The following is a 25,785-nucleotide window of genomic DNA, read 5'->3' on the forward strand; positions in this document are numbered from 1 at the left end:
GCTATAGGCAGCTTCCCGTCTAAAATAGCCAACAGCGGATACCAGTGACAGGGTGTCCTAAGCCCCACCATTCCTTGGGATTAAAGCGCCTAAATCAAGACCAGAAGGATGTATCTATCTCTGTTTGGGATCCACAACCATGAACCCACTCCTGGAGTTAGGCACCTAAGCTGTTTTTTGAAAGAAACACAAAAGGAGGAGGAGGTGCCACCAATGTACTTATAACATTTAGTCTAGTGGTTAGAGCAATCATCTTGGATGTGGGAGAGAGTTTAATTTACTCCCTCTGCCTAATGGGGAGAAATGATTTGAACAGGGATCTCTCACTTCTCAGGAGCATGCCCTGGGCTGTGGGATATTCTGGTATGGCTCTCACGCAGTCTCTCCTGCTGAAGCTGTTCCACTTTGGATTAAATAGAGATATAATGCAAATGAGAATGCCTTTGTAGTCTGCTGGTTACCACACTCATCTAGGAGGTAAGAGACCTAGGATCCTGTCCTCCTGTATCAATGATTCTTTATTATCTAAAGTGAAATATCTTCAACAGGAAAGATTGTTGGGGTTTATGCATGATATAAGTATCTGGACTCCTAGTGTGAAGCATTGTGCACATGTCCAGGGGAAAAAAATTAGATGCCTACAGGTGTTAGATGCCTACAGGGTTAGCTGAGCAGGTTTTGGGGGTTTTTTTGGACTTAGGTGGCTAAAATAGAGAGTTAAGTCCCTACGGTTATGTATACACTGCCCTGCAGTTCAGATTACGGGCATGTGAATAGCAATGCGCACTCAGTGCTGAACTGTATATCCTCCATGTGGTACTGTGGGGTGCAACTAAAAAGGTTCCTAGTTTGCATTAATGTAGTCCAGAGCAAGAGGACTATGTTATCACAAACTTGGAATCTTTTATTTCACACCCACAGCATCCACACGGGTGTTACAGCATAGCTGTAGTGCACACAGCTATTCACACCTCCGTAGTCTGAACTTCAGAGAAGTGTAGACAAGCCCTAAATCCTATTGTGGATCTGGGCATAAGGTCCTGTGAGGGAGAGCTTTATGCAATATCACTCAATATTTCTCCTGACCACATGGCTTTCAATACTTCAATATGGTTATGCTTCAGATTGATTGTGTAATACTGTATCATGTTAAATCCAGTCAACACAAACTTTATTTTTAAGACAATGCTAGAGAGGTTACAGTTGATTTGAGAAACAGAATTTTGTTTTAAAATCCTTGAACATGTTGATCTTGTTTAGGTTAAACATGCAAAGCAAACTGTTAATGTTCCTGTTTAAAAAAATAAGATCATTTAACAATTCATTTTATACTTATGAATTTTTAAACTTTTAAAAATATTGTTTTGCTTCTGTTTTTCTTTTGTTTAATTTGAGAATTATAGTTTTTGTAATTAGAATAATTTTCATAGTTTAATATAAAGGAATTCTAAAGAAAGCAAAAATGGTAAAAATGAAGTTTTTTAAACTTTTGAAGATTAAGTTGCTAAAACAGACTTTTACTAAAAGAGCATCTTGGGTTACCCCTCGTTAACAAAATGCTATCTTAATTCAGGACTGCTACTGTATCAACTATGAATTGAGTGTCAAATGCTCTGAAAGGGCTGTTGCAGCACCACATTTTTTGTTGTGATAATTTATGTTTGTGATTGTTTTGTTTGTGCATATGTGTGTTATCTGTTTTATTTTTGATGTTGATGTATTTTTTGTTGTTGTTTTGTTCATGTAAGACAGCAATTTTGGGATACAGAATTTGCAAACCTAAAATATAACTAAGTACTTTTTCTTATATACTAAACATAAAATAAGATTTTTGTTTTACAATTGTAGCTTATGTACCAACATTTGATATCAAGTAGATATAGTTCATAAAGAGGAAATGTTCTATAGAGGCCTGTGCTCTAAGTTGTGAAGGTAACAAAAGTCTAACTCAGCCCGTTACATACAATTGTTTATAAAAGTCAGCAAAAGTTAAAATCAGTAAGACCTGGATTAGTCCAAACAAAAAGGCTTGCTGATGCCATCCAAGGACTGTATTAAGATCATGACTAGTAAACAAGAGGAGAAGGGAATCAGAAATTAATGGACCAGAATTGGTCTATTGGAAATTAGGCCTAACCCGTGGACAAAATATAGAGGGATGGGCTATTCTGCCCATCTTCCCCATTTTGGGATCCTTAAATATAAATACATAAATAAAGACTTTAGGGGAAGGGCGGGGGATCAGTACACCAGGTTGGAGGGTGGGTGAATTGGAAGAAGTGGACTTTACCACCCTGAATATCTCCTGTGACACCAGGATCCACTGTTACATCATTAGACCACCATCATCCTGATCCTGAGAGCGTCCTGACTAGACCGTCCAGGGAGAGGGAACTGATGACATCACCATCTCCACCAGTTTCAGCTAAATCATGAACACAACCTGGAGTAGGACACTGGGTTTCTGCTATTACCCCCTCGTGTGTGTGTCCTTTTCCTTCCCCACCATTCCCCCCCACCCCCCACTTTCATATCTTTCTCCTTTTCACTTCTGTTTAATGAGAGTCTGGCTTAGCTGGCCAACACTATGTATTTTGCAACACTGCTGTGAGCCCATGACTATAAAAGCAGCTAAAACCAATGCCATAAACAGCCTGAGTTTAATACTAGTTTGCCAGGTCTCAGAGTGGCTGATAAGACTTTGAGCCACGCCTGTATTTTTCCAGAGGCAAGGTTGCAAGTAAAAGCACAAGAGACAGAAGCTGCATTTTCCATCTTGGCTCTTTTTTCTCTCTTTTTTTGTGCATTTGTCTTATTTTGTCTTAAAGGAAGCAAGATAGAACAGTAACAACAGCTCCAATCTATCTCAGCTAACTGTCTTTTTCCCAGAAATGACAATTATTACCATCTTTAATAACATCTAAAAGACACTCAGACAAGGAGTTTTCCCCATATATATTCTCTACACATAAAGGGAAAATGAATAAGAGATATTATTAAAGTAAAAGATTTACATAATATGCTTTTTAAATGCTTTAATTGTTTTTCCTTCTTTTTCTGTATCTTTAATAAAAGGTTATAAACAGATTTAATTGAGGTTGTTGCCAGGGAACTAAACAGTCTGAAGTCTCTGTACTCAAACCCATGAACCATGTTTAATTGTTTAGTGTTGTACAGTGATAGGGTCTTGTTAATAACTTTGACTCTAGGCCTATTTATTCCATCAAAATTAGTACAGCAGTGGTACGAGGAAGCTGCCCTGGCTATAGTCAAGGGCGGCAGGTTTGTATAATTTTTGGTGGGGCCCAGAACAGGTCCAAGTCCCCTGCCTAAGGCTCTGGAAGGGGGTTTGGGTGCAGGAGCAGTGCAGGCTCTGGCCTGGGGCAGGGACCTGCGGTGCAGGAGGGGGTTCGGTCTCTGGGAGGGAGTTTGGGTGTGGGAGGGGTGCGAGCTCTGGGAGTTTGGGTGCTGGGTGCGGGCTCTTGGCTGGGGCAGGGGTGCAGGAGAAGATGAAGGGTGTGGCGCTTACCTCAGGCAACTCCTGAAAGTGACCTGTACACCCCTCTGGCAGCGGCTCTCCGTGCACAACTGCTCACAGGCACCGTCCCCATAGCGCCAATTGGCCACAGTTCCTGGGAAATGGCAGCTGCAGAGTTGGCGCTTGGGGCAGGGTCAGCATGCGGAGATCCCGGGGCCCATAGGGCCATTCAAGCCGCTTCCAGGAGTAACGCGGAGTGAGGCCAGGCAGGAAGCCACCTTAACCGCGCTGTGCTGCCGGTGGTGGCAGCGGTGACTGGGGGCCCCCAGGTCCTTTTAAATCACCCGGGGGGTGGCAGGCGGGGCCGGGAGATGCTTCGGGGGAGGCGCGTGGGGGGTGGCAGTTGGGGCCAGGGGAGAGACCCGGCCCCGAACGTTGGTGGAGCTGGGCCCCCAGGCCCTGAATATTCCTGGAGCCTGGAATATAACCCATATAACTTGCCACCGCTGGCTATATTATCAATTTACCTGGTCCTTTCCTAGGTGAAATTCTATTTTTTCCATTCCACACTTCTTAATGACTTTTAAGTAGAGCCTCGCCCCCAATTAGCTCAGCAAAGATAATGTTCTTGCATTTTTATTCATGGTAGAGCAATATGGTAGGTAGAGTGGGAGAGCCTCTGTTTGCCTCCCACAACCCAAGTATATTGGTTGGTATGTTTTACTCCTCCCTTTGTTCCTCCACTTCCAATGAAGATTTCACATGTTATTGGGTGGCTGTGGCCCTGTAGCCTTTGAGGAGTAAAATTCTTTATATGCATACACATCTTTAGGGGCTTTCATCTCAGCAGGACGGGAAGCGCAAAGATGGGGAACAATGTTCATTTGTCTGTTCTAAGAAGCAAGCAGAATCAGGCAGCATGGGCAGCCACCATATAGGAAAGAGCAAATATAAATACATTTCTTGTTATAGGCTATTCAACTGAATAGAAAGAGTTGCAGTAATGTAGTTCTGGGGAAAATTTAGGCTCCTAAGTTATTGAGGTGCTTTTGAAAATTTTACCCAGGAAAATTTTACCTAGTCTCAATTGTTTAGATTAAGACAAAAATTGCACTAATTTTAAACAAGATATTTCTAGGGTACTGAGAGGGAAGCAGAAAGGTGTGTCTGCTTCTTATGTTCTTATGTTCTTTGTGGATCACAATCTAAGGCAACATTCCCTCATCCATTGTATAGGATCCTAGGTACTTAACTCAGGCTTTGTGGATCTCAGGATTGTCCCTGTGATTTGCAAGGCACCTAAAACTTAGGTGCTGCAATGCCTAAGTCTCTGTGGATGTGGGACTAAAAATTTATGCTAGTCTCTGAAGTCAGCAGCTATGTCTCTGAATACTTAGAGGGAACAGAGTTATTGCATTTTTTTACATAGATTTTTTCAAAGTAAAACCACACGTTAGAGATCCCGTTGTATGTGAAGATATGGGCCCTAACACTGTTCCAAGAGACAGCTTTAATGATTCATACAATTCTACACTGAAGAAAAATCTAGGAGGGGAAAGGCACTTTTCAGCTTTCTCCTTTCGTATTTCTCCATTGAAGCATGAGGGATCACTATACTTGTAGGAAACTCTCATTTTAACAAGGAGGAGGCTATCACGGATGCTCAGGGGAGAGTTAATTTATAGCAATGGGGACCACGATAAACCGGCATGCATTGTGACTAACTACTTTGAAGATTGTGTATGGATGATGATAATTTCTTTGAAGATATTTTAATAAGACTGCAACCTTATAAAAACAAACAAATAACACAGGGAAAGAGCAAAACTACAAAGTGGTTTGTTGAATGCACAGGAACCTAATATAAAATACTCTGACCAAAGGAACTGAAATGTTAAGCAAATTGATGTTACACTGCCACATAGTGGACTCCTAAAGGGTGCTAAAGCCTAGTTTTTACCAAGTATCTAACCTTAAGGGAATGTCTACACTGAAATTGAAGGTGCAATTGCATCTCGGGTACAGGGCCGGCTTTAGGAAGTGCGGGGCCCAATTCGAACACTTTCGGCGGGGCCCTGGCAGGGATGACTTAAAAAGAAAAAAGTGTAAAAAAAAGCCTTCCATTTCTTCCATGTATTATTTACTTTCCATAACTATATAAATAATAAAATTGTATATTATGTACATTGCATCATATATGCTGTTGATTGGTTATTAATGACTGCCATTTCAAATGTGTGGGTCCCCGCCACTCCCTGGGGGCGTGCACATGTGTGGGTTCCCGCTGCTTCCTGCCCCCCTCATTGAAGCAGGTGTGCAGGTTACTGGCCTGGGAACTGCAGGGCAACAGTGGACATGGGGCTGGTTCGAGGCAGGGCAGGGGCTGACTGGAGGTAGGGTCTGGCTGCAGGCAGGGCAAGGGGTGTGGGGCTGGCTGGAGACAGGGGAGTGTGCGGCGGGCTGGCTTCAGGCAGGGCCACAGGGGGGTGCAGCAGGGGTTGGCAGGGCTGGAGACAGGAGTATGGGACTGGCTGGCTTCACACAGGGGGGTGCAGCAGGGGTTGGCTGGAGACAGGGCAGGGAGGGCAGTGCAGGGCTGGTGCGGGCTGGGTTGTATGGCAGGGGTTGGCTAGAGACAGAGCAGGGGGTTTGGTAGGGGCTGACTGTGGGCAGGGGTGCAGAGCTGGCTGCAGGCAGCGGGGGGCGGGGCTGGTGCGGGCAGGGCAGGGGGTGCAGCAGAGGCAGCTGGAGCCCGGCCCTTTAAAAAGCCCCCAAGCCTGCCGTTATCCCAGGGCTCTGGGGGCTATTTAAAGGGCCCGGGACTCCCCTGCTTCTACCCCGCCCCGGACCTTTTAAATAGCCGTGGGAGTCCTGGGGAAAGCATGGGGGTGGCGGGGCTCCGGCAGCTATTTAAAGGACCAGGGTGGCAGAGGCAGCTGTAGCCCTGGCCCTTTAAATAGCCCCCAGAGCCCCCTGCTACCCCAGGGCTCTGGGGGCTATTTAAAGGGCCCAGAGCTCCAGCCGGGGGCACGGGGCTTACTGCGCTCCAGCTGGAGCTCTAGCCAGGAGAGCGGGACCGCAGGGCTTGCGGCGCTCCGGCCGGAGCTCTAGCCGGGGCCACAGGACTTACCGCGCTCCGGCCAGAGCTCCAGCCGGGTCGGGGGGCTTGTCGCGCTCCGGCCAGAGCTCCAGCCGGGGCCGCAGGGCTTGTCGCGCTCCAGCCAGAGCTCCAGCCAGGAGAGCGGGGCCGCAGGGCTTGTCGCGCTCCGGCCAGAGCTCCAGCCAGGAGAGCGGGGTCGCGGGGCTTGCGGCGCTCTGGTCAGAGCTCCAGCTGAGAGAGCGGGGCTGTGGGGCAGCCTCGCTCCCACAAGAGCTTTGGTCAGGGGAGCGGGGCCATGGAAGACCCCGGAGCAGACCGCAGCCAGGGTAAGTAAAAAAATTTAAAAGGTGCCTAAAGCGCAGAGCCCTCTTAGGTGCGGGGCCTGATTCCCAGGAATCGGGCGAATCGGCCTAAAGCCGGCCCTGCTCGGGTAAACATATCAACACTAGTTTTATCCACACTAGCATGGCTAAAAGTAGCTGTGAAGATGTGCAGCACAGATCCCAGCGCAGGTTAGGAACATAAGTACATACCCAGGGTTTTGGGTGAACTTGGACTCAAAGCTTGTGCCACCGTGTCTTCACTGTATTTTCAACCACACTAACTAGATTAAAGCTGGTACGGATATGCCTACCCAGCTGCAGTCACACCTTAAGGAATAAATTCAGTCCTGGAGTAAAAGTTCCTAATTGCTATTGTCTCTATTAGGAATTACACCTGTTTACTCCAAGTTCTCAATTTTTTTTTTTAATCTTTCTGGGGAGTGTAGGGAAGAACCAACAAATTCTATATCTAAAGCCAGATCTGTGTGAACACCTGCCCACTAGAAAATGAACTGACACTACCAACTCATTTAACATAGGCCAAGGTTTCGCAAACATTTTTTATAACATGGAACATAGCTTACTAGATAGATAGGGCAAGATTCTCACCCCCATTCTGGCCCCTTTATGTTGGGTAGAAGGGCCAGAGCAGCATGAAGGGGCTCTGTCATAAACAGATAATTAAGGGTTAATGTCTCTTTTACCTGTAAAGGGTTAACAAACAGGGACCCAAACACCTGACCAGAGGACCAATCAGGAAACAAGATACTTTCAAATCTAGGTGGAGGGAAGCCTTTGTTTGTGGGTTTTGGGTTTGTGCGTTGTTCTCTCTGGGTCCTGGATGGGACTAGAGGTGCAACCAGGTTTCTGCCAATCTCTCTGCTACAGTCTCTTATCTATTCAGAATAGTGAGTAAATACAAAAGGTGGTTATAGTCTTTTAACTTGTTTTTCTTTATTTGCAGATGTGTACTTGCTGGAAGTAGCTTAAATTGTGTTTCTGCTGGAGAAAGCTTCTTTCTATTGTCTATAAGCTAAAAACCCTGTATATTTACCATCTTGATTACAGAGACAGTTTTTATGTTTTTTCCTTCTTTATTAAAGTTTTCCTCTTTTTTAGACTCTAATTGATTTTTTGGTTATCTTTTGTAAGACTCCAGGGAAGGGAGTCTGCACTCACCAGGGAATTGGTGGGAGAAAGGAAAGGGAGGAGGGAAGAAAAACCTGCTCTCTGCATTTATCTCTGTATCTCTCTCTGGGGAAGAAGGGAGGGGGAAGGTAACCTTCCTCTCAGGGTGGGTCTCCTAGTGTACCCAGCGTGGGAAAGAGCTGGGAGAAAGAAAGGAGGGGGAAGGGAAATGTTTTGTTTTGAGACTCAAGGAATCTGGGTCTTGGGGGTTCCTCAGGGAAGGGGTTGGGGGGGACCAGAGGGTATCAGGCCCTGGAATTCCTGATTGGTGGCAGCGCTACAGAATCTAAGCTGGTAATTAAGCTTAGGGGAATTCATGCTAGTACCCATATTTTGGATGCTAAGGTTCAGATTTGGGAATTATACTATGACAGGCTCTTAAAACCCTGGTTCCTCCTGCTGTGGGAAAATTCCACTGGTGCAGTCCAGAGATTGGAGAAGACAATCTTACGGCACCTCTCTCCCCGCTGAGGTCTGCCCCACAAGCTTTGGCGTATGGGGGTGGCTGAGGCAGGAAGGGCATGGCAGGGCTATGTCTCTTAGTGGTGCTGCACAGTGACAAGATCTAGTCTCTTCAACCATCCTACCCTCCAATTCACTCTCCCATAACAACACTGGGAGTTTTACAGCAACTGCTTACATGAAAAAATAATATTAGGAAAGTATTTAAGATTTTTTATCTATATTTGATTCAGCAGCTGGAAATAAAGAGGATCTTTAGCATCATCTGGCCAGGCAGTTCTCTATGGACCACAAGTGAGTGCTGCCCAGACCACAGTGTGGGAACCTCTGATCTATAGGCCACAAAAAGCTGTCGGATGGAAATGACTTTTGGTCACAACCTACCAGGGCTAATTAGATACAGAGATCTGGGTCTCAACTCTGCAATGAGCTCCACATAGAAAGACCCATGTAATTTCACACAGGTGCAGGGGTCTGCCCACACAGAGATAGTTGCAACATGGGAGCCTTAGAAATTAATATAAATCATGTATTAAAAATCCCCTGATCCAGCCAGACCTTTAACTAACTGCTTCTATTGTCATGTAAAATAGATTAGAACATTTATCATTTGCCACACATTATAAAAAACCCTAAAAAATAAATACATTCTCTCTGGCAATACACGATCAAACAAACTGGATGAGCTCAATGGGAAACCTCTGTGTATTTATTCAGATTCCACAGAAGGGCAAATGGTCATAGCTATTCATGACATTCAGATTTTCATTCTCTGTGAAACAAACACACTGAAACCAGTATGGCACACTGAACTTGGAAAGAGAAATACAGCTAGTTTTGAGACTGAAAATTGTTTAAATCAATCTAAAAAAGGTCACAACATCTGTTTTTTTAAACTAAACTTTTGTGCTCAGTGGGCTAAGTTATAATTATGCAACCTAAAACCTTTCAGTGGGATTTCTGGTGCAATTACAATGGTCTCCACAATTAAATCCTATCAGTTAGCTTCTGACAGAAGGAAAAGATCTAGTGAAGGGATTCTTTACAAATCCTTCAAACTGAAGAGAAAGAAAACTCACACTGAAGCATAAAGGTGCACAATAGCAAAAATTCTTCAGCTGGTTAAATGGAAGGAGTGGCTCCATTGTTATCCCCACCTGGATAGCATACCTAAAGCAAGGGACAGATTAAAAGGATAAATAAACAAAACTTGAGTTTATCAAATCACAGCCTTCTTTCACTACATCAGCTCATTCTAATTACCAACATTTCCAAAAGCAAATTATGCCATTTTTCAGAGATAAATCTCCCAACACTTTAATTCTTTTTATAAATGCAAACACAGCTTTATAGAAGTAACTGCAGTCATCAACTAAGATGAGTTTGAAACAAAACACATACACTGCAATTTTGCATTATTAGAAAATATTTATATAGTGCTATCTATATATATATAGCACACGTGTATTACAGATAAACATGCATTCCTTGCCACAAGAAGTATACAAACTAAGGCCCTAATCCTGCAAAGACTTATACATGTACTTAACTTTAGCATTTAAGGAGAGGAGGCTGTCCAGTCCCAGTTGCGCTCCAGCCATAGGAATTATACCTATGGACAGATTTCACGAAAGGGGCCATGACCGAGACACACTGCAGTGCAGGGTCAAAGTGAAGGAGCTGTGGAACACCTTGTTATAAACAGATAGCTAAGGGTTAATGTCTCTTTCACCTATAAAAGGGTTAACAAACAGTGACCTGAAACACCTGACCAGAGGACCAATCAGGAGACAAAATTCTTTCAAAACTGGGTGGAGGGAAGTTTGGGTGTGAGTTCTTTGTCTTGGTTTGGTGGCCCTCTTGGCTCTGAGAGCAATCTCTCTATCTCCAGGCTTTCTAATCTTCTGTTTTTAAGTTGTAAGTACAAGGATAGTAAGACAATAGGTTTATATTGTTTTTTTGTATTTACATGTGTGTAGTTGCTGGAATGTTTTAAATTGTATTCTTTTTGGATAAGGCTGTTTATTCATTTTTTCTTTTAAGCAATTGACCCTGTATATTGTCACCTTGATACAGAGTCTTTTTTTTCTTTCTTTTTATATAAAGCTTTCTTTTGAAGACCGGTTTGGTTTTTTTCTTCCCCCTTGTTGAGGCTCGAGGGAATTGAGTCTGTACTTAACAGGAATACAGAAGTGGGGGGAAGGGTGAAATCCCTTTGTTTAGATTCACGGAGCTTGAATCTATATATCTCTCCAGGAACCCAGGGAGGGAACACCTGGAGGGGAGGAGGGGGAAGGGAAATGGTTTATTCCCCTTTGTTGTGAAACTCAAGGAATCTGAGTCTTGGGGTCCCCCAGGGAAGGTTTGGGGGAGACCAGAGTGAGCCAGACACTGAAATTTTCTGGCTGGTGGCAGCGATATCAAATCCAAGCTGGTAATTAAGTTTGGAGGTTTCATGCTAGCTTCTCATGTTCTGAACTATAAGGTTCAGATCTGAGTAAGAAAGTTATGACACACCTACCACAAGGCACGGGAGGCAAACTGCCACCCAGGAGCTGCTGGTTCTACAAAGAGCTGGATGCGATACTTGGTGGCGACCCCATCTCCAATGTGAAGGCCACTGTGGCTACTTTGGTGGTTCATGTGCCAGTCGAGAGTGGACTGAGCTAGGAGGAGGAAATCTTAGATGAGGATGTGGAAAGGGAGAGGGATGCAGAGGTCAGAGATGCATGCAGCCAGGAGTGCTTTTCTACCCCAGAGGAGGCTAGCCAAACACAGTTGTCAGATCTTGGTGAAGCGCAAATAGGAGAGGAGGCCCCTGGGTAAGTGAGTTTGATTTTGGGAATCGCTGAAGTGAGTTGTTGGGAGCAGGAGGTTTGCAGAAAGCAGGTTTGTGTCTGTATGATGCACATACCATCACATGCCTAATCTGAGTGGCAGAACAGGCTATTGATTGATTCCGTCACTTCATGAGAATCTGCCTCAGTGCCGCAAGTGTGAACATGCTATTGTGCAGGCAACTGACAGTGTGAACACAAAACAGCAGTTTTCCTTCAGTGCTCTCTGAGCAGTGCTGTAAGTGCCAGCGCTGGAACTCTGCCAGTGTAGACATACTTTAATGAATCTAAATAAGACAAAACACAGGACAATACTTCAGAAGGAGAAGAAAGAGGAATTTATTAATAATTAGAAGAAGGGAGAAAGGTTACTGTGACCCAGGGACCTCATGGTGCTGACTGGCAGAGGGTAGAAGGGTGCATAAAGATTACAGGGATCCCCTGGATCTGGTATCTACATACTATGTAAGATACCAAAGAGTACCACGTAAGGTCTTTACATAAAGGCTGTGTTCACACTCGTCTTCATAATCATTGTGAATCACATGCATGAATTATATGTAAGGATTGATGTATATATGCTGAAAATTATGTTCTTAAAATCTGGGGATTTGGGGCTGGTCACCAAAAATGTGAGGAACCGGTTTCTTTCAGGCAAAAGATGTTCACTTATCTGTCTGGTTACATGTTACTTGAGTATTGTATACTTCACAATGAATGCCTATTTACAGTCTGAGTAAAGTGCTAATCAAGGTTATGTCTACATTACGAAATTACTCTGATTTTACAGAAGTCGATTTTTGGAAACAGATTGTATAAAGTCGAATGCATGCGTTCACACTAAGCACATTAATTCGGCGGTGCATGGGCATAGTACCGTGGCAAGCATCGACTTTCGGAGAGGTGCACTGTGGTAGCTATCCCACAGTTCCTGCAGTCCTCACTGCTGATTGGAATTCTGAGTTGAGCTCCCAATGCCTGATGGAGCCAAAAATTTGTTGTGGGAAGTTATGGGTAAATGTCATCAGTAAACCCTCCCTCCGTGAAAGCAACAGCAGACAATCATTTTGCACCCTTTTCCCTGGATTGCCCGAGCAGACACCATAGCATGGCAAGCATGGAGCCCGCTCCCTGTCCCCGGGACTCGTTGCCCGTTATCCATCCCCCCAGGCCCTGGCCCCTTACCATGCCATTTACCCCCGCCTCCCCGCTCTCCCGAAGCCTCAGAGTGCTGTGTCCAGGAGCAGCTCTGGAAAGCACTGCAGCGACGTGGCTCTGGCAGGGCCTGTGCTCCTCCTGCTCAAAGCAGCGTTGTAAGGGGGTGGGGCTGCGAGCTCTGGACTGACCAGCAGGAGCTCAGGCCCCACTGGAGCCTGCCACTGCAGCACTGTCCAGGGCCGCTCCTGGACGCATTGCACTGAGGCTCCAGGAGAGGGGGGAGGCGAGGATAAGCAGCATGGTAAGGGGCTGGGGCTGAGGGGGTTGGATAAAGGGCAGAGAGTCCTGGGGATGGGGGGGGTTGGATGGGGCAGAGGTTTGGGGGTGGTGGTCGGGGATGAGGAATGGGGGGGTTGAGTAGGCGTGGGAGTTCCGGAGGTCTGTCGAGGTGGTGGTGGATGGGGTTGGGGGCAGTCAGGAGACAGGGAGCAGGGCGAGTTGAGTGTGGGGGGTTCCTGGGGGGCAGTTAGGGTGGGGGGTCTTGGGAGGGGGTGGTCAGGAGACAGGGAGCGGGGGGGTTGATTGGTTGTGGGTTCTGAGGGGAGAAGTCGGGAGCAGGATGTGGGTTGGGGTTGGATGGGGAGTGGGGGGAGAGAGGTACTTGATGCTTGTACTCACTGTGCAGTTCCCTACTGGGTCTTCGGCGACACTTTGACAGTGGGTCCTTCACTCGCTCCAGGTGAAGGACACGCTGCCAAAATGCCGCCGAAGACCCAGAGCAAGTGAAGAACCCGTCACCACCACTGAAGTGCTGCCAAGTACCGGGTGGGGAACCGGTTCTCGGATTTTGGTAGCTCATCACTGCCCTGGGGTAGTCAATAGGAAGCCTGCAGTCAATCTGGACCACCAGAGGCTTCTCAATGGACCAGAGGGTCCAGAGAAGAGCAACAAGAATGATTAAAGGTCTAGAGAACATGACCTATGAAGGAAGGCTGAAGGAATTGGGGTTGTTTAGTTTGGAAAAGAGAAGACTGAGAGGGGACATGATAGCAGTTTTCAGGTATCTAAAAGGGTGTCATCAGGAGGAGGGAGAAAACTTGTTCACCTTAGCCTCCAATGATAGAACAAGAAGCAATGGGCTTAAACTGCAGCAAGGGAGATTTAGGTTGGACATTAGGAAAAAGTTCCTAACTGTCAGGGTAGTTAAACACTGGAATAGATTGCCTAGGGAAGTTGTGGAATCTCCATCTCTGGAGATATTTAAGAGTAGGTTAGATAAATGTCTATTAGGGATGGTCTAGATAGTATTTGGTCCTGCCATGAGGGCAGGGTACTGGACTCGATGACCTTTCGAGGTCCCTTCCAGTCCTAGAGTCTATGAGTCTATGCTGAAACTTGTGGCTTCAGCCCCATGGGAGCATTGCAGGGACTGATTGATGTCCCCACAGCAGGGCTGAAGCCATGAAACCCAGGACACCTCCAGTGGGGATGAAACCATGAGTTGCGGCATGCCTCCCACTTGCACTGGGACTCATGGCTTCAGCCCTGCCGAGACTCACACCAGGACTTGGGGCTTCAGCCCCACAGGAGGCGCACCAGGGCTGAAGCCCCCCCATGGGCGCTGAAGCCTCGAATCCTGGCACAAGCAGAAAGTGCGCCGGGACTTGGAGCTTCAGCCCTGCCGGAGGTGCCCCAGGACTCATGCCAGAAGCAGGGAATGGATCACTTGATGATTACCTGTTCTGTTCATTCCCTCTGGGGCACCTGGCACTGGCCACTGTCGGTAGACAGGATATTGGGCTAGATGGACCTTTGGTCCTACCCAATATAGCTGTTCTTATATTCAGGGCTTCATCCCCACCTGGAATCAGAGCTTCAGCTCTGTGGGAGGCATGCCAGGACTGAAGCCTCCCCCACAGGGTTCAAGCCTTGATTCCCAACGCAAGTGGGAGGTATGCTGGGACTCTGAGCTTCAGCCCCATTGGGACTTGGGACTTCAGCCCATCACTGCTGGAGGTGCGCTGGGACTCGCAAACCCAGGAGGAGTACAGGTGAGGCTAAGGGCACTAAACTGGGCTTTGTTGGGTAATTATGTGGGCAGTACTGGGTTTACGTTGCCAGGTCCACACTGGGAAGGGGCCCATTAAGTACCCGTCTAACCCATCCACACAGCCAGGTCTGGCCCCTCGCCTGGGGGAGTCTAGCTCCTGGGACTTGCTGTGTGTCCAGCAGCCGAGCTCCACCATGCAGGCTGGGCAGGACTGCTGGCTGTGGGGCCTGTGGGTGTAGCTGGGCCGGAGAGGCTCTCAGGGGTTGCATCCTAGGCGTCTACCCCACTACTCAGCACAGCTCCAGCTACTGGGGCCTCACCTGCCTCCCTGGGCCAAGCTTCCTGGTACCACTGCAGAGGCTGGGCTGGTCTCTCAGCCAGTGGGGTAGGGTCCTGGAGGGCAGCATGCCCTCCACCCCGCCAGGCAAGTGGGACTTCTGGCTGGTCATGCTGCTGCTCCCAATGGGCCGGAGCACTGCCCAATCCACCCAGGACACTTTGCTGGCTTGGTCTGGCAGACACAGTCACGTCCCAGTGGGGTCAGTGAGTGTGGCGTGTGAGGCAGGGCGTGGGGGAGTGGGTCCCTGAGTGGTTTTGGGGGGGTGCTGGGCAGTGAAGGGTAGGGGAGGTTTGTTTGTTTTGGAGTACTGGGCAGTGAAGGCTCTGTGTGGGGGGTTGCTGGCGGGGGGTGGTGGGAGAGGTCTTTGTGAGCTGGGGCACTGGATAGTGGGGGGGTCTTTGTGCGGCACTGTGCAGTTGTGATGCTGGTGGCATAAGGAGTGCTGGGCAGTGGAGGTTTTGTCTGGGGCCCTGTGGGGGCACTGGGCAGAGGGTGGTGGTATGCAGGGTGCTGTGCAGTTGTGGTGGTGGGGGCACTGGGCATAGAGGACTGGGGGGCTGGGCAAGGGGGCATCATGGCACATAGTGTGGGCCTGTCCCCAAAGGTGTGCAACTTGTGGCTGCCAATTTGTAAACATTGCTCTTGCACTTTGCTGCGCAGAGCAGGGCACCATGCCCCACGGCCCACTGTTGGATTCTCGCTTTGGAAACCAACACCACCAGTATGGCCCATTGCACCCACGGGGGCCCGCAAATATGTTTGGCACCGACTCCGAGCCCACAAAAGGTCAATCAGCCTGTATGTGGATGGAATTAATGAAAAGGGAGAATGGATTGGGAGGACAGGAGTCATTGCTGGGTATGACACAAGCAGAGGGAGTTGAGAGCCCTAGCCACAGGTGATCAAAATGACCGTACCGAACACATTTGGGAGAGTGGGTAACATGAATTCTCTCTCTCTCTCTCTCACACACACACACATACAGAGAGATTTTGGCGGGGGGCAACTTTAACTGTTATTTCAGACAGGGGCTACTTAAGCACCTGGAAATGTTAGGTGTGTTTTTTTTTTTTTTTGCAGCTAATAACATTTCAAAATTATCTGACAGGAGCACTCTATCTAATTCCTCTATAAAAAAGAGAAATAAATACACACAGTGGGATATGGGAGTGCAAAAGTCAAAGGACAGATAAAACTAACAAGCTCTGATTGTGGTGGCAGGGGGCTGGGAGGAGGGCTGGTTTATAGTTGTTGATCGCCTGAATCTGGCAATACTGTAATACCCGCTCCTTGGAGAAGAAGCCCCACTCGCCCCGACCTACCCTGGCCACCGCTGCCAACCAGGGATTTGTTACCACCCATGGTCTTGGGCAGCGGCAGGGAGGCTCCGGAGCTGTCCCTAGGTCTGGTGCAACCCATTAGGTGACCTAGGTGGTAGCCTAGGACGCTAACATTTGGGGGGCGGTAACCACGGCAGCCGGACCTTCTGCCGCCTCTGTCAGGGGTGGCATTTCGGGGGCGGGACCTTCTGCTACCTCTGTCAAGGGCAGCATTTGGGGATGGGATCTTTCACCACCTAAGGTGGCAAAAAAACTGGCGGCACTCCTGGCTGCCCCAACTGTGGTCCCAGCTTGGGTTGGTGAGGGGTGCAGGCAGGGGCAAGGGGGGGGCCTAACTCAGGACCCCGACCCTAAAAATTGTCTCAGTGCCATGGGCCCTACCCCTTCTGGGGGCCTGTAGCTAGGCCCCCCCGCCTTGCCCCGAGTATGCGATTTAAGTTACTTTCTCCCCTGCCCCCCATCCCAGCCAGCTCTGTGCAAATGAGCGAGAGAGGGAGGGGGAAGGAGTGAGAGGGGGCGGAGCCTCAGAAGAGGGACAAGATCAGGATGTTCCCCTTCTCCCGCCCACTGCCCGCCCCCAACAGCGCCCCGCCCCCTCCTTCTCCTCCCGCGGGCGGGGCGTAGCATTGACGCGCAGGGCCTGCTGGTCCGGGATTGGCGGGGAAGGAGGAACAGGATACGGTTTGGGATTGGCGGGGGGGGGAGGCGATGAGAGGACGTACGGTTTCACTGACCCCACCCCCTGCGACGCGCGGAGCTTCACGGGAGGAAAGAGGGTCACGAGGGGGCACGTGACCTGAGCCGGTGGCTATTTATAGGGGCGCGCGGGGATCTGCAGACCGATCTGTTGTGCTTCCGGGCAGCGCGCGGCGGGACGGGCGAGGCACGCGCGGGAGAGGAGTCGGGTGGGTCTAGGGGCTCTGTGTCCCCTGCTGGGCGGCGGTGGCGGCGCAGGGTTCCGCGGTGGGGGGGGGGGCAGGGGAGAGGAGTGCGGGGTGCGGGGGGCGGGCAGCCTTTTCCGGGCGGTCTCGCGCGATTCGGGGTGGAGAGGCTCGCGCTCGGCTGCGGGACTGGCTGAGTGTTCGGGTTTTGGCGGGTTTCTCTCGCCGGGTGCGGTCTCGCGGGGTTGGCCGTTGGCGCGGGCTTGCGCCCTGCGGTGGCGCTGGCCTGGCGGTTGGGGTTTGCGCGCGCTGGGATGCGGGGGGGTGAAGCCGGCGCAGGAGGCCAAGGGGCACGTCAGCCGCTCTCCCGGGGGCCTGGCTGGGGCAGTAACCCTGCCACAGGGGGCGGCCGGCAAGTGGGGCTTGGTCCCGGCAAGTGGGGCGCGATGTGAACCCATTGCAGGAGACTGATAGCTGTGACGGGCTCAGGAAGCTGCGCTGGGGCTCACTGCCCTTGTGGCAGGTGGGCGCTGACAGCCGTGCATGCCACTGGGCAAACTGAGCTTGTGCTTTCTGCTGTGACTAATTTGCTTTTCTGTGTCTCTGTCTCCATTGGTATAAAACACAGCTTTGTAGTCAGATGAATTTCAGCATGAAGCAGAAATTGGATGCAGGAAAAGCCGCAGGAACGATAAAGGTTTGTAACCTGACTTAGCATTATTCAAGTCTTTAAAGTGATATATGAAGGTAAAAATAAATAGGTCGGATTGTAATGACAGACTTTGCACTGTCATCTGTATTTACTCCAGATGTAGCTCCGCTCTTTATAGCCACACCGTTTTATAATGGTAACTAAAAAGAGATCATGTGCCTTTCTTAGACTGATGCTCTGGAGACTCAGTCCTTCTGTTTTTTTGCAGAACAGGTACATAGTTTACAAAGATGTTGAAAATATGCCCCCCCTCCCCAGGATAAAAAACTACAGATGGCTTAGCCTGCACTGAGTTTTCTCCCAGTGCTTCAGTGATCTTTTAAGTGTGTGTTTAGTTCCAGGCACATGTTAGTATATGGCAAATTTCAAATGCTAATAACCTGGCTTGCACTTGAATTGGTGACCCACTGGCTTTGTATCTTGTTACCAGTTCCCTAAGCCACCCAGTCAATATAGAGCTAATTATACTAGTTTTACAGGGTTTTATCATGCAATAATACATAAAATAGTATAACTGATTTGAGAACTCTTTCAAGTCTGCAGTTCCCAGCCATGTAGCTGGCTTCCCTTATCTGCATGGGTCTTAAACAGCAAAGAAAATAAACCACAAGAGTTAGAGGGCTTTCGAATCAATTCCATATGAGACTACTTACTTTATGAAATTAACTCATTTAAGTTAGGTTTGGTCCCTCTAAACTAAGATCCTTATAAAAAAAAAAAAACTTGCGGTTTTCTGAAGCAATGCTCTTATTTTCATGCTTGGAAAAAAATCATTAGACTAAGACTAACACAAGAAGTTGGTTACTTGACCATTGCGTTAGTCTTCAGGTAGTATTTTTGGATGTACACCATAGCATAATTCAGATATGCTGTGCATATAAAATTGTCACTAAATACACAAGGGGGACCAAGTTATTAAATAGACTGACTTTAAGGTTGGAAGGGACCATTATGATCATCTAGTCAGACCTCCTGCACAATGCAGGCCACAGAATCTCACCCACCCACTCCTGTAACAAACCCCTAACCTATGTCTGAGTTACTGAAGTCCTCAAATCGTGGTTTGAAGACCTCAAGCTGCAGAGAATCCTCCAGCAAGTGACCTGTGCCCCATGCTGCAGAGGAAGGCGAAAAACCTCCAGGGCCGCTGCCAATCTGCCCTGGAGGAAAATTCCTTCCCGAATCCAAATATGGTGATCAGTTAAACCCTGAGCATGTGGGCAAGACTCACCAGCCAGTAAATGTCTGATTTGTAAGTAGAACTGCCATAATACCAATCTTCAAAAAATTCCCCACTTTGGGAACTCTAGAGCATGTAAAACTCAAAATGGGGTGCCTAAGATAGGAAGTTACTGGGTTATTTTTATGACCTTTAAACTGAGTGAGGATTTCAAGAGATCACCTGCCAATATCAATGTCCAGCCCAGAGGAAAGGGCTATCTTCACATCGTGTTTGGCTTTAGTAGGGAATGTAATATGCTGTGCAGTTAGTACCTTAGTAATGTTGCTTTAATCCTTTTTTTAGATTTGCCTAGTATGTAGTCAGTCTTAAATCCAAATCTAAAACAGAGTAGAGCAGCGATATACCCAATACAAGATGAGTGTAATCTGGGGGAGGATCCAAATTCTAGACAGTTCAGAACAAGTATCAGACTTCCCTAAGAGCCTGTAGCAGTCTTGAGTTTATTTGGTGTCCTGGATGACAGTCATGGGGGTAAAAGTCACCTCGAAGTAATGTGGGTATTATGTTGAGTGGCACTTAATCATATGTTCCTCATACTGCAAGAGCTGTATTCTTGTCATCCCTGCCCCTCCCAAAGAAACTTACAGGAACTTTAAAATTGCTCAGTGTTGTAGGATGTGAAGACTAATTCTGTACCCTTAAGTCAGTTTTAGTGAAAAGCATCAGGCATGTCCATGACTAAACATTTATTCTTGAGCTTTTCTTAGTGAACATATGGCCATTATTTTAGAGTCTGGCTGACTCACTTTTTTGGATGCTTCACTGGTTATCTCAAATGTGAAGAACAATGAGTTAACTTAAGCACCTGGCATAGTATTAAACTGCATTTTGCCAGGGGAACATTGACCAATCAGTCTTCAGTAGCTGCAAATAGTATCTGTAATGCTGGTTCCCACAGTAGCTGGCATTTGTCCTCTAGTTCAACACCAAGATAATTGGTGGCAGAAGTTTTACCGTGGGAAAAGTGAACTGTTATGTGAAGTACAGTGTGAATCAGTAACTTTCTCACGCTTGTATGGTACTGTGTTCTTGCTATCCCTGTTTGATTGTCTACCATTGTTTACTGTCCCATGGTGGCAGTGTAACTAATGGTTTAAAAAGCTTTAATGCAGGAAATAAGTATTGACATAGGACAAGGAAAGGTGATAAATAACAAAACAATAGCTTTCCTGGATCAGCGTGTTATGCCCCAAGCAAGGAAATTCTAGACACCTCTTGATGAATGATTGAAGCAGAACTTCTGTTAAATGCATACAACCCTTGAAGAACCATTTGCCTATAGATAGTAAAAAATGAACCTTACATAATTACCTGTGCATGTTTTCCAGTTTAAACTGGTGAAATCACCTTGAACCAAAAAAATCACTAACACTTCAAAACAGTTGTCAAAGCACAGAAGCATTCATCTATAGTGAATGGCTAGTATAACTTGCAAGATTAAACAGAACACTTGCACTATAATAACTGAATTGGGAATCCAGTTAGAACACAGCTGCTATCTGACCTGTTTAAAATAGTTCCACTTTATAGTGTAAATGAGACTGAGCATCTTAACCAAGGTAAGGCGTATGGAGGTTTTCAGCATTTTATAAAAGTTAAGATCCAGCTTTGCTACAAGCTATATTGTAGTGTAGTAAACTCTAAACTAGATTAAAACAAAACTTGTTAATCCTGTCTGTAGGAAAGGCAAGTGGATTGAAAGCTTAATCCATTACCTTAATGTGGCATTCAAAACGTCATAAATTACCCTTCTCCATCGAGGAGTTTAACTGATTTGTATTAAAATTTTCTCTTTTCAAGAAGTACTTCACAGACAATGCAAGCTCAGCCCCAAGACGGACTCTTAAAATGATTCAGCCTTCAGCAGCAGGTTGCCTTGTTGGCAGGGTAAATGAAGTAAGTATTAAGATGTAATCCTACAACAGGGGTTCTCAAACTGGGGCTTGGGACCCCTCAGGGGTCATGAGACTCTTACATGGGGAGGGTTTGAGCAGTAAGCCTCCACCCCAAACACCTCATGTTCTTAATTTATAAGGAGGGTTGCACTCAGGCTTACTGTGTGAAAGGGGTCACCAGTAAAAAGTTTGAGAACCATTGCTATACAACACAATTTGTAACAGTAACTAAATGCTATCATGTTTAATGTAGAAGGGCTGAAGTACTATAATCAGATCATAAATAGCATATGATACCCATTAACTGTAATGAGTACCTTAAACTGTATAGTAATTACATCATTTAGCTTTGTTGAATAGTAAATCTAGCATAAATATTTCAGATACTTTGAAAGCACCTGAAAATAAATTCTTGGTCATCAGACCTATACTGCTAGTGCAAGAAAGCTGTCCAAGGGCTGAGAAAATGTTTTGTGAGTTAAGCTTGTTGACAAGAAGTTGTGCCACTCTTGAAATACAAATTTCCTGTTGCTTATAGGGACAGATGTTAAGTAGAAACTCCATCTGTTGCCGTTAGTATAATTTAGATGAGTTTGCAAGTGTATGAAGACATGTAAAATGTCAAGGAGAAATAGCATCTCAGAAAACAAAACTTATTGTATTACAGCCTGCTAAATGTTCAATCAAAAGGAAACTTTGGAGTGATCAGCTAATTGCAAAGACCTGCAAAGCTGAGGTGGTGGATCCAGAACAGAAAAATGAAAATCTAAAAGGAGTCACTCAAGCTGTTGATCTCATGGTAAAAAGTATGTTTTCTTTTACACTTCAAACAATATGCTATTGCTGGGAACTTCACATGTATTTCTCAATACTACTACTAAATTTTGGTATGCTACTAAAAGCAAGTAATGGGCTTTGAATTGTTAAATTGGCACTTGCCAACATTAGGTAGCAACACTAATTATTTTAATGATCACGTCCTCTCAAGCATCATTCACACAGATCTATGTAGAGTTTTAAAGGTTTACACTGTCACTTAAGATGAGTTGGCCAGCAGTAGGTGAGGCTCAAGAGCATTTCAACTTCAGGAATTGTACTTTAGTTTATCATGCTGTCACAATTCAGGCCATATTACTACTTGCCAACCAAATTATGCAGATAATCTGACCTGGTTTTTTTAAATACTTTTCTAAAATAGATGAGAATATGTGGGTTCAAGCTATATGATTGGTGGCTTGGAAGTTGTCAGCCTTTGCTATTTCTAGCGAGCCTGTTCTGCTGCTACTCATTGCAGAAGTGATCAATGTGTCTTGCAGTTGGGACCATTCTGCAAGTGCATGTTGTGACACTTATTGAAGTGGCTTCAGAAAATGTTATGTCAAAAGCAAATTAGTATAACCCTGAATTTGACCAAGCTGCCAAATCAAATGTCTCAAGTTACTAAAAGCTCATTTGTTAACTTTGGTGGTTTTTTGCAGGTCAGAATGGGTTAAAGAATATTGAAATGACAAATACTCAAAACATATGGAACCCTGTGTTTAAATTTACTCTGTTTTAATTGTCTTGAATTTAGACTTGTTTACATAAGAGGTGCACAAGTGATTTTTTTTTTTATATTAAACTCTTCCTACAGAAAATCCTTCCTCTCAGTACTGGAAGGAAGTGGCTGAAGAGAGGAGGAAGGCACTGTATGAAGTGCTTCAGGAAAATGAAAAGGTAGTTAATCAGGTTAAATACCTCTTCACTTTTTCTCTTGGCTAGTCCCTATATAAAACATCATCTTTTTTTCTAGCTGCACAAAGAAATTGAACAGAAAGATGGTGAAATTGCCCATCTAAAAGAAGAAAATGATGAACTGATATTACTTGCAGAACATGTGCAGTACATGACAAACATGATTGAGGTAAACTCACATGACTTGTTTTCAATCCATAGTGTTACCTGTGATGTAAGTGACAGTAGGATCTATATCAAATCATGACTTCTGTTGTGAGTGTATTTTTGTATTCTGTATAGCAAAAGTACCTGATCATAAAGTCAGTTTACTATGCTGCAAGTGCTGGGCACCTAGCTGAGTGAGTGACTTAGAAGCAATCACAGTGTAAGCAGTCCAGGGAAATCAACTTTGTCTTATCAGCTTGTCCAACCCTTCTGATTGTAATGAAGGAAATGAAGTGTCTCCACCTGGACAGAGATCTGAAGTAAGACACTGCATTGAAGGGTGGTATCCACCACCACATGTAGGCAGAATGGAATGAAGAGAAGGCAGGAAGAGACTCTGCCTAAAAGGTGGACAAGACCTCATGCACAATGAGATCAGCCTGTGGGTCTCAGGATTTCTTGCCTTTCAGAGATCTTTAGGGCATTTTTTCTAAATGCTAAAGTGACTGGTTAAATTCTTCTGAAAATCTTGTTCGTTGCCTTTTGCCACTGTCACCAAAGGGATTAAACTAGGAGCCAGAATTACTTACAACAAAGTAGAACTCTAGGGAAGTGTGTTTAAGCAACAGAGGCTTAGAAAGCTTGAGGCACTGGTTTTATGGACTAAGGTCGTGGGACTCCCCAGACCCACAACCCAAGAAGGGGCTCTCAGACAAGATCTGTGCCAGTGTGCCTTAGCCAGAATCTGTGCGTAGACTCTACGCAGACCTAGAGGGGATTAGAAGGGTTGGGTCCACTTTCAACACACAATCTGGCCCTGTCCTTCTGGTCAGAGAGTAACAGTAATTGTTCTGCCAGGTGCTGTGGCTCTTGGAAGATAAACTGTGGGTGACTGAAGCATCTTCAGACTCTTGGTTGGAGTGCTTCCAAAATGAATTTGGGTGAAAGATGAGTATCTAGTGACTCTATGTGATGGGGACTCTGAAGTTGGAAGTACCCCTAAAAGAGGTATTTGTGCTGAGTAAGATTGAGGACTTCAACCTAGGAATCTTGATTTAATTCTTTCAAAGGCCTGGTCTAAACATTTGTACTGATATAACTAAAGTCTTACCAGTGGAGACCCAATGTGGACACTTGTATATCCGTATAGCCTGTACTTGTAAGCTTACAGACACAAGCTAAACTGGATAAGCCAAGTTTAAATCAAGATAGGTGCTCACACAGGGTTTTGAACTGATTTTTTTTGGACTAAATTAGTCTAATCTGTATATAGACAAGCCCTGAGACTGAAATGTATGCACAGTGGTGCTTCTCCAGTTGGATAATTCAACTCGTGTTATAACATTTTTTGTACAGAGATTTATTCCTTCCACATTACTGTCCTGTAGGATTGTAAGACCATCGCCAAAACTACTGTAAGAGGGATAAAGAAAAGCTTTGCTCTGAACTGATATGAATAGTGAAGGTTGCTGTTCATAATGCAGTACTTAAGTTTTGTCTAAATGGAGCCCAAAGTCAGATGTTAGCTGACTCTTGAATGTTCTAAAGCTTGCTGTTATATCTGATAAAGAGAAATAACGTAGACAAATTGTTCTGGGTTACCTAAATCTTCAAAACTGTGCAGTCTGCTCCTCTGGGACCAAGAACCAACAGGTCAGTACTGAGCTTTTTGCTTCTGGCTTGGCAGCTTGTTAAACTACTTGTAAGGCTGACATCATAGACTTTACTTTGTCATGGTAATATGTTGTGTGGAACTGTGGAAACACTATTAAGGTGGTATAGTAATAAACTTAATCTCTCAGTCCCTTATCAAAAAGTTCACCTCTTGGTTAAAATACTTTGCCTCAGCTGCCTGGAAAATGTGGAAGATCTTAATATCAGCAAGCCAAATGCAACTTGCAATTGTAGACTGCATTTTTGGGGTGAGAGCTTCTGCTTTTTAGTGGGCAGGGTTTTTATCGCTCAGATGCATAACCTTATCACTTGAGGGCTTAGCTAATATGTGACTGATCAGTAAAACTGAATGCATGTAGACTCAGCACTCTAAACTTAGTATCAATATCGTCTATGGAAATAAAAGTGCATCCTTATGGAAACACAACTTAGCACATCTTTAAGAGTTCTCTCCTGTATCTTTTAGAGACTAACTGGGCAGGTACCTGATGGCCTTGAGTCACTGAAAAATCTAGACTTGGAGGAATTTGAGCAGGAGGATGAAGAGAGTGATTCTGAGGGTGACGTAGATGGTGATTCTGAAGAGTTGCCTTCACAGGTTTCTTGTGATTCTAGGGAGAATGCCACAGATTCATCTGCAAAGAAAGCTAGAAGTCTGTGAAAACGGCTTGGCAAACTTGAGTGGCCAGTATGCATATGGCTTCCTATTTTAATTGCTAAATGACTGTTGGAAGAATATACTGCCAAAGTTTACCTCAGATAAAAGTTACAAGTCTTGTGGAAGCTTTAAAAGTTCACAGTGGGTTTTTAACTGGTAATATGTAGCAATGGAAATAGCTGTATACTACCTAAACAAGGTATTACAGACTGAATTTGGTCACTTCTATAAAATGGAAATACTATGTATTTCTAACTTGTGTAAATAGTATCTGTTGCTTTGACATGAGAATGTGTACTTGATAAATAAACTAAACTCTCTGCCAAAACACTCTGCCTCTTTTATAATGTGGTGCACGGGGACAGGTTGTTAGTCTCATACTCTGGGAGATGTAGCAGTCTGGCAGTCACTGAGCAAACAAACATACAGCATAAGCGCTTGATAAAGTGATACTTAATGCCTCATGGAACTGCTCAGTGTAATACAAATTTGAGTACTGTATAACTGGTTTTTAGAAGTTCTTTTGTCTCAAACTAGAATTAAAGATTAACAATTCTCTAGGCAA

At 45.7% G+C, this 25,785-nt stretch overlaps 1 protein-coding gene across 6 annotated transcripts; it reads left to right on the forward strand.

Moving 5' to 3' along the window:
- Window positions 1-17,078: 17,078 nt before the first annotated feature.
- Window positions 17,079-25,548, forward strand: GMNN (geminin DNA replication inhibitor). 6 transcript variants are annotated; one of them, XR_003999068.1, is made up of 8 exons: window positions 17,079-17,181; window positions 17,786-17,854; window positions 20,913-21,008; window positions 21,675-21,813; window positions 22,641-22,723; window positions 22,800-22,910; window positions 23,747-23,896; window positions 25,029-25,096. XR_003999068.1 is itself a non-coding variant. In XM_030552552.1 (7 exons), the coding sequence occupies exons 2-7, from the start codon at window positions 17,798-17,800 to the stop codon at window positions 25,221-25,223; spliced, it is 681 nt and encodes a 226-aa protein (XP_030408412.1). In that variant the 5' UTR covers window positions 17,080-17,181; window positions 17,786-17,797; the 3' UTR covers window positions 25,224-25,548. The 6 variants fall into 6 exon arrangements, 5 of the variants coding, with proteins under 5 accessions (XP_030408412.1, XP_030408416.1, XP_030408414.1 ...); XM_030552552.1 differs by lacking the exon at window positions 23,747-23,896 and having other exon boundaries at window positions 17,080-17,181; window positions 25,029-25,548; XM_030552556.1 differs by lacking the exon at window positions 23,747-23,896 and having other exon boundaries at window positions 17,080-17,181; window positions 20,916-21,008; window positions 25,029-25,548.
- Window positions 25,549-25,785: the final 237 nt, after the last annotated feature.

Source organism: Gopherus evgoodei, chromosome 2 (genome assembly GCF_007399415.2).
Source record: "Gopherus evgoodei ecotype Sinaloan lineage chromosome 2, rGopEvg1_v1.p, whole genome shotgun sequence".
Lineage (NCBI taxonomy): Eukaryota > Metazoa > Chordata > Testudines > Testudinidae > Gopherus > Gopherus evgoodei.

Coding starts and splice junctions, on each gene's coding strand:
- GMNN (XM_030552552.1), top strand. CDS start 17,798: ATGAATTTCAGCATGAAGCAGAAATTGGATGCAGGAAAAGCCGCAGGA. Junction 17,855..20,912: donor AAGCCGCAGGAACGATAAAG/GTTTGTAACCTG, acceptor TCTCTTTTCAAG/AAGTACTTCACAGACAATGC. Junction 22,724..22,799: donor TGCTTCAGGAAAATGAAAAG/GTAGTTAATCAG, acceptor CTTTTTTTCTAG/CTGCACAAAGAAATTGAACA.